This window comes from Hyalella azteca, unplaced genomic scaffold (assembly GCF_000764305.2).
Source record: "Hyalella azteca isolate HAZT.00-mixed unplaced genomic scaffold, Hazt_2.0.2 contig16697, whole genome shotgun sequence".
Taxonomy (NCBI): Eukaryota; Metazoa; Arthropoda; class Malacostraca; order Amphipoda; family Hyalellidae; genus Hyalella; species Hyalella azteca.
Window position 1 is genome coordinate 29,270 of NW_025946507.1, and position 14,301 is coordinate 43,570.

A 14,301-nucleotide genomic window follows, 5' to 3' on the forward strand; every position below is an offset into this window, starting at 1 on the left:
ACCTGTATGGCTATCAATTCTGAAAAGTTAACGGCAATGAGAAGACTTTTGAGGAGTTCAGTAATCTTCGCACATGGATNTTACTGCACTGTTGTAAAAAATGGCTGCGGTAAATGACTCGAGAATACAACGAGAAACTCTGTCCGTAAAATGGCTGGTGTATCTAATCATCCTATACTTTGTATTAAAACTTAATCTGAATTAAATCACATCATTTATCCGTTTTTTTTATTATTGCGTTTCGAAACCAATTCCAGCCTTTTTAGTTTATGCAGTGATCGAAAGACACATAGGGGGCTCTTATATAACTACTTAATTCTTACTTCGCTAATCATTCTTCTTGACTAAATGGTTCATACGGTAACCATTCCTGTCTCTTATACACATCTAGATGTGTATAAGAGACAGCTGTATAGTGTACTGTATGTTGCGTACTGTATATTATACAGCTAGTGTTTCCTCGAGCTATACAGTGTCAGGTGCACTATGTACTTTTTGTGCGTGTACTGAGTCAGTTGCGTGTCGATATAGTTTTTGAAGCGTTAACATATTTAACATTTGCTGGTATTATACTCGTTGCTAGTACGTTATCCGTTGCTAGTAGTTGCCACGACGCTGCCAGTTGTTTAGTTGTGACTGGTAATCGCAAGGTTGCAGGCCCCTTCTTACAATACCTTTACAGAGATCAGGCTCGGATATGTGTTTGACACATGGCTTAAATCCAATTATGAATGAACCTTTTTTACAGAATCACCAATTACTCTCACGTTTATTTTCATTTCAGCCATTGAAAAATGAGATGCATACATTATAAATTATCTATATGTGTTATATGTAGACAGTATATTGTCTATGTGTGTTATATTATATATATAGATAATATATATATTGTCTATATGTGTTGTATTTCAGCCACGCTCTCCGCTACTTCAAATCCTTCGACATGAACTCCATCGTGCCCGGGCAGAGCGACCGCCCCATGTCCCAGCTAGACCAGTCTCACTTATTTCTCTGGGTGTGTATTGATCTGATGATTATTTTTAGACTTCGACGTCTCCAAGAGAGCGACGAGGACTTGAATGAGTTCCGCTGCGAGACTCGCTGAGAACTTGACGGAAACTTGAGCAACTTGGCCGCGAGATTGTCGTGAACTTTAGAAGTAGGGCATTTTTGATGGCTTTTTTGATCAAGAATGAGCATCAGAGAGAATAACTCTTGATTTTTTTTCAAGAATGAGCATCAGAGAGAATAACTTTCGATTTTTTTTTTTCAAAAGTATAGGAAGTTATTCAGTGTTTTGGAACAGTATTAAAAAGGCAATGAAATTGTCTTTAAAAATTACAATAAAATTATCCATAAACTATAAGAAAATTCCTTTAAATCCAGAATATACACAATAGAAGTTTAGAGAAGACCTTCATGTGCTACATACTGGCCAAAAATAACTTGCTAAGCTTCCCTCGGATAATGAGGGACGACACTGAGGAATATAAAGCGCTTAAAGCCATCTATTTATACGAGAGATTAGGGATAAGCAGGGATGATCTTCCCCATATGGACGACCCTCCCCATGGAGACGTCTTTCCCCATATGGAGACGACCCTCCCCATGGGGACAACCCTCCCATGACCCAAATCCCTCGCGGCCTCATGGTCCCGGGCTGAGTGGGAGGGACCGAGTTTCACGACCGTGCTCCCATTTCCCTTCACACGTCCATGCAAGTCGGAATTTTAATTTAGTGACTTAAAGGCCAATAAGTGAGTGGAATAATAGTAAGTGAGTCATATGCTAATAACTCAGTCAAATAATAAGTGAGTCAAATGCTCGAGCGTCTTTGTGCGCTGATGGTTGCTAGTCTTTGTGCGCTTTGTACTGTAATGGCTAGAATCATCTGTCATTTGCACACAAACTATCGATGATTTTTCCTTCATTGCTAAAAAAAAGTTCAAATTAACGTTTTTAGAATGAAATATTTGGAGCTTCACACAAAAATATCTATCTCTCCAAACTGGATATTCTGTTAAATTACGCCTAATAACAGAGTTATTCAAATATCACCATACCTCTGTCTTTACAACGTCTATAAAGTTCAGATTTAAACCTGTCTCTTATACACATCTAGATGTGTATAAGAGACAGGGAAAGAGGTCAGGAGAGGGAAATGTGAGGGTAGGGTGAAGGGCAAGAGGTCAGGAGAGGGAAATATGAGGGTAGGGTGAAGGGAAAGAGGTCAGGAGAGGGAAATGTGAGGGTAGGGTGAAGGGAAAGAGGTCAGGAGAAGGAAATATGAGGGTAGGGTGAAGGGAAAGAGGTCAGGAGAGGGAAATGTGAGGGTAGGGTGAAGGGCAAGAGGTCAGGAGAGGGAAATATGAGGGTAGGGTGAAGGGAAAGAGGTCAGGAGAGGGAAATGTGAGGGTAGGGTGAAGGGAAAGAGGTCAGGAGAAGGAAATATGAGGGTAGGGTGAAGGGAAAGAGGTCAGGTGAGGGAAATGTGAGGGTAGGGTGAAGGGCAAGAGGTCAGGAGAGGGAAATATGAGGATAGGGTAAAGGGAAAGAGGTCAGGAGAGGGAAATATGAGGGTAAAGTGAAGGGAAAAAGGTCAGGAGAGGGAAATATGAGGGTAGAGTCAAAGGAAAGAGGTTATGACGAATAAAAGATTGAGGAGGGCGAGGGGTGAGAGATTGAGACGAGGGGAAACACGAGGGTAGAGGAGAGTGAAAAACGATGTTTGGACAAGGGAATGACGAGATTTGAACGAAGAAATTCGTCGTTCTTTAATTTCAGTTAATCCTATTTCTCTGTGAAGCTTCAATAAACTTCAAATTATAAAATTGAATTCCATGAAGCTATTCAACAATTTCCTAGAACTTTGCCATTGGCCTCGCCATCTGACTAAACCACCGCCTGTCAGCTGACTAACCACTATATTCGTGCAGCTCGTGACTCGCTAGGAACATTATATAGAGTGCCTCTATGATCAAACAATCAAGAAGAAAAATATGAATGTTCAAGCGCGTTGTTGATATAATTGTTGAAACGGCGCATGAGTAGAAATGAAAAAAAATCCTCCGCACTGAAGCACACCCATTACAATTTTTACGAATGTAAGGTTATGGTTGAAGCAATCCTGCAAGTCCAGAATTATGCTTGAAAGTCAATGAATGTTTTGTGACTACGCCTAATTACTATAATTTCATGTACTTCAATCTTCAACTGAATTAATTTGGTTGGTAAATCTATTCCATTCGTTTGGTATTACAAAATAAACATGTGCCTTCCATTCAGGTACTTGATCGTGTGTTGCTACGATGTTAGACACGGAAATCATTTAATCACGTATAACTAAAAGTAGCACTCAAGTTAGATTCATGCAAAATTCTGGTTCTCAGTATTGTTCTTAATAATTATCATAATAACATGACAACTGTATCTCTTTATTGTTAAACGGGTAGCATAAATTGCATATATTCGATGCAAAACTCATGATGGTTAACATCTTTAATTTCTTAAGCCCAGCATATCTAAGAGAAAAAGAGGTTGATAATACGTTTTAAATGACGTCCTCTTCCGATGAACGTCATTGTCGATCTGCACGCCTAACTCTGCATAAGTGTCGTCCGTGTCTCCAGCCTATCACATTAACATCGAGCTAAGCATTATTCTTCTTAGGTTTTTACCTTTACCACTCTCAGAGGAATGAGTGAGTTTTTGTCCAAACAATAAAATCTTTCTGCTCATGTATGGGTCATTCTAACTTAATTTGGCTCGAAAAAAAGAACGTTTCAGTACGCTCTTTTCACATGCTGTATGTAAGAAAGTGTATCAATATTACACATTATTTTTATTTAATGTATGATCCATCATCGATTTCTGTACCGTTCTTCTATTAGAACTAGAAAGTTTGAGTGATCCTTGCATAAGATTGTTACTTTACCTGCATTCTTCTTAATTTGGCTAATGGTGGCGTCAACTCCAATTTTTTCCAGCACAAATCTTCTTAACCATTCTTCTGTGTTCATTATCAACAGTTGGAATAAAACAATATAAGTTCCGCACAATTCACATAATTTTCAAATAATTTTATGTCTGCAATTAATGAAAGTCCAACACAAACATTGCATGACTAATAGAAGGATCTGCCTAAAATATTCTCTCTGTTACCGTGATATCGTTCTTTAAAATTCTGTTACCGTATCGCCTGCCCTAGATAGTCTCTCTGTGCTATCGTGATGAGAAATGAACCTTTATCAAAGGTTTTTTATGAACCCTTTCTACTGAACTCATGTCATGAGGTTCTTTGAACCCTTTGTACTGAACTCTTGTCATGAGGTTCTTTGAACCCTTTGTACTGAACTCTTGTCATGAGGTTCTATGAACTATTTCTACTGAACCTTTGTCAAAGGTTTTTATGAACCCTTTGTACTGAACTCTTGCCATGTGGTTCTATGAACTATTTCTACTGAACTCTTGTCATGAGGTTCTATGAACCCTTTGTACTGAACTCTTGTCATGAGGTTCTATGAACTATTTCTACTGAACTCTTGTCATGAGGTTCTATGAACCCTTTGTACTGAACTCTTGTCATGAGGTTCTATGAACTATTTATACGGAACTCTTGTCATGAGGTTCTATGAACTATTTATACGGAACTCTTGTCATGAGGTTCTATGAACTATTTCTACTGAANCCATTGTGCTGAACCCGTTGTCTGAGGTTTTATAACCCCTTTGTGCTGAACCCTGGTCATGAGGTTTTATGAACCCTCTGTTATAGAGCCACGAAGTAAACAAAGGCAGCCCGATAAGCCTGAGTAAACTTCCTTCTCTTGGAATCAGAATAATTTAATAGATTATATTCGCTGTTCATTTCCACTAAATAATAAAGCTTTGCACTAGAAAGTTGTAGCGAAATTAATAGACATATTAATCAGTGGTATAGAGCTATAGATATATATAAATATGTAATTATGTAATTTTTCCTATTCCTATATTTATATTTATATTATCTCTATATTTATAGAGATAAGATTAGGAGTTATCACAATACCAGACCGAAGTATATGATTCGTATGGGAAAATTACATGAATTTTTGTGACATGATTTGAAGAATTTACAGACAACCTTTCAGATAATTAAATTAATGTAAATGTTAATATTCGTGTATATTGGGAAAAATCGGTAACAAGGTTATGAAAAATGTAATAGTGCTTTTCTGTAGGTGAAGAAATTGATATTGATTTATCTTTATTTAGACCCCGTAGGTTGTTGTATCAAGGTGCTAAATTCAAGGCTTTTGAATATTTTTTCTAAAATTCGAGCTTATTCATAGGTAGCGAAATAATTACAATGAAGGTTAGAAATAAATGTGAATATTCGATTTCCTTTCCCGAGACTTTTCAGTTTCGAAGAAAATACATTCCAGGGATAACTATAGAGTAAGACTGAACGTTCCCCTTGAGATAGTCAAGATATTAACATAAAATAACATAATATAGTGATATCGGTGCTTAAGAGTGGGCCTGATGTGGCCTGTCGCCGATTCTTGTACTTTTCGGACTTGTTCACAGAAGATCTAAAATCGTGTCATTTGACCGGATCATTTCAAGACTGACGATATTTTGAAATTCATCGTCAACATAACTCATTGTAATAACCATAAGCAGAACTATATAAACTTTCCTAAACGTACCGTATAACATCCTCAGATGTAGTAATACTCTATGTTACCTTCACGACCTAGCTTTTGAATATTTTTTCTAAAATTCGAGCTTATTCATAGGTAGCGAAATAATTACAATGAAGGTTACAAATAAATGGACATTTTCGTTTTTATTTCCCGAGACTTTTCTACGTTTCAAAGAAAATGTATTCCTGGGATAACTATACAGTAAGGCTGACGCTCCTCTTGCGATAGTCAAGATATTAACCTAACATAACATAACATAACATAGTGATGTCAGCGCTGAAGAGTAGGCCTGATGTGGCCTGTCACCGATTCTTTTACTTTTCGGATTTGTTCACAGAAGATCTAAAATCGTGTCATTTGACCGGATCTTTTCAAGACTGACGATAGTTTGAAATTCATCGTCAATATAACTCATTGTAATATGTTATAATAACCATGAGCAGAACTATATAAACTTTCCTTAACGTATAACATCCTCAGATGTAGTAATACTCTATGTTACCTTCACGACCTTCTACCATTCACGACGCGCTTTGTAAGAACTTGAAAACATGTCCGCAGGCGCGGTAATCACACATGATTATAACTCGAGAGCGTCCATGGGAGTTAGGATCTTCTTATCAGCTCACAGGCACATGTCACATACTCGGGCAGTTGCTTCAGTTACACCTCACTGATCTGTTGTAGCATTTGCTTCTGGGCTCTTCACCGAGGCTTGTATCATGAGTACATCAAGGTAAAAAACTTTTACTTTTAAAATTTAATTATTCTCTCAATTGCTTCATGCATTGTCTGCAACTTTGCGTTAGTGTTCAAAATCGATTTCAGATCGATTGGAGAGGTAGAAGTGTGTTAAATATCGATTATAAGATTTGTAGCAGACAAACAAACAACAAGAAGTGATGTTAAAGAGATGTGTTGTTATAAAAAGATTTTCGTTTGACTTCTCACTGTTAAATTTGTCATATAATTAAAATTTGTGTAAATTAATTCTTTTTTGAGCCAGGTGAGTAGGAATCTATAGTGAGAGGGAGAAAGGGGGGAGGGCTTAACTATTTACTATTAGTACTTTGGGGTAACTACCTCAGCATACGAGTGGTTAGGTGTCTTTTTAGCGCATTTTCTCATTTATGAAAAAATGCACTATTGTGCTCGCCATGTCCGCCTGTCTGTCCGTCCGTCTGCGGAAATGAATGCGCTATCTGAAAAAATGCTCTCTCTGTCACTCACTGCAGTGAGTACTGAGTTATATTTTTTAAGTTACCGTAATGAGTTACAAAAAATCACCATTTACAATTGTTGGAGTTGTTGCGGAGTGCATTTTTTACGAATGCGTTGAACATAGTATAACGACAGAAAATGCAAGACGACAGATTTTTCAAAGTAAGCACTATCGCATATGATCACAAATAGTGATAAGTATTACGCTGATGTCCTCTGTTGGATATCAGAGTTCATTTTTAGAATTTATAACATTTAGTCACCGGGAGAAAATAAAAAACCTGTATGGCTATCAATTCTGAAAAGTTAACGGCAATGAGAAGACTTTTGAGGAGTTCAGTAATCTTCGCACATGGATTCGGGAGCAGCGGAGGAAAAATTTTTTAAAACATATCTTGATTTATTGACAAATAGTAAATTAAAAAATACGCTAATGCTAATTTTGATTACATTTATTGAAATCCACTTACATAGAAACTAGAAATTAAAATGAGATGAACATTTGAAATTCTACGTCAGTTTTCATAAGGATCTCTTGTCAGTAAATATATTTAACAGCGAGGGGCGATTTATAATAAATAGGTGATTACAATGACATATTATTTTCTGCAATTGGATAATTGTTCAGCACTAGGCCTGAAAACAATATCCGGACTTCCCATTATCGGATATTAAAAAATAATGAATAAAAAATATATTCAAATCAGGGCATATACGATGTATTCCATTTATAGTCACGAGATAATTTTAAATGAAGCAACGGACTTTAATTGGAAGAAATTCGCTGCAAGTTCAGTTGGCTTTGGAATGAGCTTTAATGTACACCTAAAAAATAATGGTGAACGAAATGCCTTCAGGAAAAAAACATACAGTAAACGACACGAAAAGTTCAAATACCGTTCTATATTTAAAATAATTCTGTGAAGTGATTCATACACATGAGTTTCATACAGATAAAAAAATATAACTCAGTACTCACTGCAGTGAGTGACAGAGAGCGCATTTTCTCGTCGACGAAAACTTGAGGTCACGGACAGACGGACGGACGGACAGACAGACGGACGGACGCGAAAACTTGAGGTCACGGACAGACGGACGGACAGACAGACAGACAGGCGGACAGACGGACGGACGGACATGGCGAGCACAATAGTGCATTTTTTCCATAAATGAGAAAATGCGCTAAAAAGTTTCCTGAAATTTCATATAGCATTAAATTACTTTTGAAATTAATTAATTAAAGTAACGATCAATAATTGTCAGGTACAACCATCTTAACATCGAAGGAACGATAGCAGCTGCAAGGCGCAGCAATCGATATTTATACTCATATCTCGACTGTGTTCGTAGATAACGTGATACACTTGCAATAATGTTTACAGTGGGATGTGAATAATAGGCTACAAATATTTGTTTCGTGAATGCTTTACTGATGTATTTTATAATCAGAGCCTTGGTACAACTGAGATTTCTACTAAGACGAAAGTACTTCATGAGAATGCAGATTGAGGAATGACTATGGGTAAATGTTTACTGATGGAATTAATACTCTGTCCTAATAAAATATAAATATAATTTTTTCCATGTAAAGATGGCGAACAGAACAAGCGTACGTAACGACGCTGCTGTGGATGTTACTGTTGACCTGCACTGTAAATGCGGAGTGAGTATTGGAAAGGTTGTTTAAAAATAATGTGAATACCTGAGAGAAATACCGTCAGATATCATATTAGAATTAAACTCCATCTCATGTATTTCTTCAAACTATTCACCAGTTTATGCCAAGATTCTAAAAAATGTAGAAGAGGGTTCTATTATCGTCAAAGACCCATACGGTTCACGACATTTAAAGAGTTGCAAAAATGCAATATAAAGGCTCGGACTGACAAAATTTTTTCTAGGAGCCAGATACAATTTTGATTTTTTGACCAAAATTGTATCTACGTGCCAGAATGATCATGCTATCCATTGAACCTGTTTTGATTAAATACATGCGAATTTGAAACTAAACTAATGATGTACATTTGTGAAATGTTTTTGCTGGTACTCATAGGGCTTGTGATATAAGCAATTTTATCAAAAAATTCAGATCCACGTTCATTACCTCAAAAATGTAGATCTGCATTTTTTTCAGAAATGCAGATCCATGTAATTTTTCATAAAAAATGCAACATGAATCATTACTTACCACGCCACAGTTCGTTATCGTACCTCATAACGACGACATGGAACAACGTGTCCCTGCCGTCGGGCAACTACGCTAACGTTAGCCTAGCCAGCGCCGGTGATGACGTCATCGTCGTGACGGCAACGGCGCGTTACTATGGCAATCCTCAGCCCAGCGGGGCCTTCCCGGGGGCCAACATAGTGGGACTCTGGGACTATGAGGGTAAGTTTATGGTAGGTGGACAGAGTCCAACATAGTGGGACTCTGGGACTATGAGGGTAAGTTTATGGTAGGTGGACAGAGTCCAACATAGTGGGACTCTGGGACTATGAGGGTAAGTTGACAGAGTCCGACATAGTGGGACTCTGGGACTATGAGGGTAAGAGTCCGACATAGTGGGACGCTGGGACTATGAGGGTAAGTTGATGGTAGGTTGACAGAGTCCGACATAGTGGGACTCTGGGACTATGAGGGACTCTGGGACTACGAGGGTAAGTTGATGGTAGGTTGACAGAGTCCGACATAGTGGGACTTTGGGACTATGAGGGTAAGATGATGGTTGGTTGACAGAGTCCAACATAGTGGGACTCTGGGACTATGCGGGTAAGATGATGGTAGGTTGACAGAGTCCGACATAGTGGGACTCTGGGACTATGAGGGTAAGATGATGGTGGGGTGATAAAGTCCGACATAGTGGGACTCTGGGACTATGAGGGTAAGAGTTCAACATAGTGGGACTCTGGGACTACGAGGGTAAGTTGATGGTAGGTTGACAGAGTCTGACATATTAAGACTCTGGGACTATGAGGGTAAGATGATGGTAGGTTGACAGAGATTCAGATACTAAATCATCATGCATGAAAAAATATCAGAATTCTCCACTTTAGTGGCAATCCAGCTCCATTTTCGGCAGCTATCTTTTGATATACTAATTCAGAAAGTATTGAATCCATGTACCTGAAATTATTTCAGTAAGTGAGTAGGTGTAAAATCGACACTTTTCTGGAGTTAGGTAGGGTCCCATTTTCATTCGCGGCAGCTATCGGTGGTTAGCCTAACATGAACTACTACTTATTAAGAGAAGTATTGAAATCATTGGCTTTCGCTCCCTAATGATGGTCTATCATTGTATACGATGGAGGATAATATAGACCCGACCATATAACTCGCCGTGAATTAGTAAGCAATTTTTTGTAGAGAAATCGAATTTAAAAAAATAAGATAGCATGAAATTGAGCCCCCGAATGTTATGATTTGTTTATAATGATCGAAATTTTTGGAATTTCTTGGTCGAAATACGGACTTAGAAAAGGCGAAGAAAATTTATGAACGGGTGTTTACTATTTAAGCGTTAATAACTTCCACTGATGGATCATTAGCAAAATTCCGAGATAACCAATAACTTAATACGCGTGTCTAGCAATAAAATCGGTTGTTTTTTTCCCCAAATGAATAAAAATCATCATATTAAATGCCCCTCAGAAATGAATTCAATTACATTACCAAAAGAGGGGCACAGCGATCATTTTTGCTGAACTGTTTTTAGGCAGCAATTCCATGAAGTGCAAGAGGACCCTAGCTCCCATCACAATAATAATAATAGTAATAATAATAATAATAATAATAATAATAATAGTAATAATAATAATAATATCAATAATAATAATAAAAATAATTATAATCATGATAATAATAATAACAATAATATTAATAATGATAATAACGTTAATACCTCGTTGCAGTGATGGACGTCTTTCTCGCCAACGCCGCTGATCAATACATACAAGTCCAGCTCGCGCCGTGAGTCTTGCTCCTGACAGCGCGATACTGACGCTGATATTCTTTCAGTTTACGCGTCTGATTTTGGGGCAAATCCTATTCGTCTGATTGTGTAGAATTTACATAGAAAATTTAGGATAGGTTTCCGTACACATATTTTAGCGTTTCATGCCGCTTTAGTGCTAGATTTTGTTTACTTAATATTTTGAGGTATCTTATATGCATGTTTAATTGACAAAATTGATTTTTTGCCGAAGTTTTTATAATTTTTTCTTCCCAGAGTCACACTTGGTTGTTGAAATCTTTGCGCTCAAGTTCCACTTTGCGGTCCCGCACGAAAGCATACCGAAAGTACGCTGCCTTTTGTACAATATCTTTAAATTGCATAGTATCGAAGGCTTAAATTGCATTAAAGAAGGGTACCGTTTGATTTTAATGGCAGATCGCTGATAACATTGAATCTGGCAGCAGTAGGAAGTCTCATATCAGGCTGTGTAAATATTTTTGTAGTAAATTAGAACTAAGTATAGATATTTTAAACCCCGGAAATATTCCATTGTAATATGGAAGTACCTTTATTGTCACGCGCACTAGAATTGGAAGCACTCTCTAAACGAGTAAGTATAATTTCGTTATATATCAGTTTACGTTCATATAGACAACGTTTTCCTTCAGTTTCAGTTCAGTTTCAGTTTAAGTTCATATAGACAACGTTTTTTACTTTTTCCTGTGATCCCATGAAAATCAGTAGCCTCATAAAAGATTATTTCCAGAGACGGTCTGCATTGCGTGTTGCTCTTCGACGGAGTGCGCCAGAACGTCAGGTTTTCCTTGCCTCCGGACAGCGTCGACTTCTCCTTCATTGTAGACACTGACGGCCTCGTCCACTGGGAGACCAGGCTTGCCCTCCCCACTGAGTACCTTCCACCCAGCGTCAGTGGCAGCACAGAAATTTAAGACTTAAGTTCCTGCGGAAAAGTCAAATTTTCTTGCGGAAAATCCGCCTAGCGTCAGTGGCAGCACAGAAATTTCTGACTTAATTTCCTGCGGGAAAATCGATTTTTCTTGCGGAAAAATGATTCAATTCTGAGATTACGAAACACATTTTTCCATTTAGGATACAAACTTGGATTTTAATCCATGACATATTCACAGTCTCCTTGAAATTTCCACCCTTGGTAATCACCAGAATTTTGTACTAACCAGAAACTGGAATTATTATTATTATTATTATTATCATTATTATTACACACTAATACATGTCCTTGCTTTAGCCACGCGCTGCAGTACTACGCACCCATTGACCTGGACCAGCTCATCCCCGACCTCAGCAGTCGGCCCATGACCGAGCTCTGGACCGACGCTCTGGAAGGGTGTGTTGGGTTTTATTAACACTCAGAAAACTAAAAAAACTTTCTCCTAATAGCGATGCACTTCCTGCCCATGGTTGAATTAATACATGATTGAATTAATACATATATAATATTAAATTATTTAATTCAACCATGCTTCTTGCCCTTGTGAGGGCCTTCCGGACCCGCTTTTGCCAAGCGTGTATTAGTGCTACCTGCAGAAAGTGCCTTTTAAAATGTTTTGAAATATTTTTTCTATGCCTTTTTTAATAATTATCATCTGTAGCTAAACAAATCATCCGAAATTATCAACGAAAGCGCACCATTACCCAGCGATATAGATGTTATAAGGCTATAGCCTCTATTTTAGTCTGTTAAATTACATATTTATTATTCTAATCGAGGCTATAAGAATAAAATCAATACATTTAGTAGGGTCTAGTGCACGAGCACGAAACGGCCAAAAATGAGAGCAATTTCTACTGGACATAACTTAAAGAGATTTTTAAATTTTTCTCTTTGCATATAAAGCATGATTAGAACAAGATTTCATTCAGAGATTAAATAAATGAGCTCATTTTGTTTACTTCTTAAATATATCCAGGGCAACCTAGGGGAACCTACTCTATTGAGAGTTGGTTGCATTGATTGCAAAAAAAACTAGCGTCATGATAAACATAACATTTTCTGTTTGTTTTCAAATTATCATAATTAGGATTTTCAAATGAAATAATTGAGAACTCTACGAACTTCCGGCAATCAGACGTCTACGTTACCGCATCAAGACGTACTGGAACGGTACGTCGGTACCACACGCGCCTCTCACTGTGGTCCTGGAAGGGGATGAAGAGGAGGTTCTCTTCACCGTTGACGCTCCTTTCTTTGACGCCGACCCTGCGCCGGGTGGTATACCTGGCCACGCCTTCCCTGACCTATACAAGTATGAGGGTGAGAGACTATCGTAATGTATGTTATCATCTATTTATTTATTATAGTTTTTAAGTTATTACTTTATCTTTATTTCACTTATGATCATTAAGAATTTAAAAGCAAAGAAAACATCAGCAAGTTCAAGAAATATCTGAAAAAATATTTCAGAGACAAACTCCATCGTCAGTTCAAAAATATATAGAATATATTTGAGTGATTTTTCATGATTTATTTATTATTTATTCAATTATTATGTATTAAATAATTATTGATTGATATATTATTCACTAAAACATGTTAATATATTATTATTAAGGTATTACTTAGCAACTTAATTGAAACATTTGCAGCCTGAATGGGTTTTATTCGCTCACTGTACAACAATCAACGCTTAAGAACCACGCTAAAAATGAAGCTTAATTCCGTAAAAAGGAATACGAAGTGGTCAAAGTTGAATTATGGTATCAAATCAATTGATATTTTTAAATATGTTAATTATCATATAGTTAATGAGTTCATTATGAGGAACGCAGAAAACTTAGAGTAACCAAGCGCGGAGTTGACTTCTTTCGCATCCGGCGACCTTATAATACCAGGTCAGCAAGATTGAATCGAACCTGAATGTATCATTAAGTTGTCATTATTAACAAAATAGGCTCTTCCATCAAACACTAGTCCTGCGGGAGGGATACATTTTTATTTTCGTTCTTCTCGAGCAGTGGTGGAGGTCTATTTCCTGAACGCCGACAACCAGTATGTTGAGGTCGAAGTTGGTCCGTAAGTTTCCATCACTGATCAACTGTACTTCATTGAATGTTTTATCAATATTTGATCCACGAACTCCCTGATTTAAAATGTCATATTGATATGCTAGAATATTTTCACTTGCCAGACTGACAAAATTGCCCTGCCTGCACTACGCGTTCAGTTGTGTGCGTTTAGGTACAGAAGACCTCGAATAACATTTCTTAAATGCACAGATAGTTTTCCTTGTAGAATGAAGCAAGTTTTTTTTATGATTTTATCATTAGTAAATCTATACGTATGAATAGGTATGGACAGCACTGGGTGCTGCTGCTGTGGACACAAAATGATTTATATGACCAGCGGCGTCACTCCCTGCCACTAGACGTGACCACCAACATCACGCAGGACCGCTGGAGCGC

At 37.5% G+C, this 14,301-nt stretch overlaps 1 protein-coding gene across 1 annotated transcript in view; it reads left to right on the forward strand.

Annotated features, from left to right (window-relative positions):
* The first annotated feature begins 6,365 nt into the window (after positions 1-6,365).
* Positions 6,366-14,301, forward strand: part of LOC108682887 — a 14,478-nt gene continuing 6,542 nt past the window's right edge. The window contains exons 1-9 of the mRNA XM_047885007.1: positions 6,366-6,422; positions 8,499-8,570; positions 9,106-9,296; positions 10,817-10,874; positions 11,627-11,786; positions 12,060-12,226; positions 12,969-13,153; positions 13,855-13,912; positions 14,188-14,299. Of these exons, the coding sequence (XP_047740963.1) occupies positions 6,409-6,422; positions 8,499-8,570; positions 9,106-9,296; positions 10,817-10,874; positions 11,627-11,786; positions 12,060-12,226; positions 12,969-13,153; positions 13,855-13,912; positions 14,188-14,299 (1,017 nt within the window). The 5' untranslated portion in view covers positions 6,366-6,408. The remainder of the gene's footprint in view (positions 6,423-8,498; positions 8,571-9,105; positions 9,297-10,816; positions 10,875-11,626; positions 11,787-12,059; positions 12,227-12,968; positions 13,154-13,854; positions 13,913-14,187; positions 14,300-14,301) is intronic.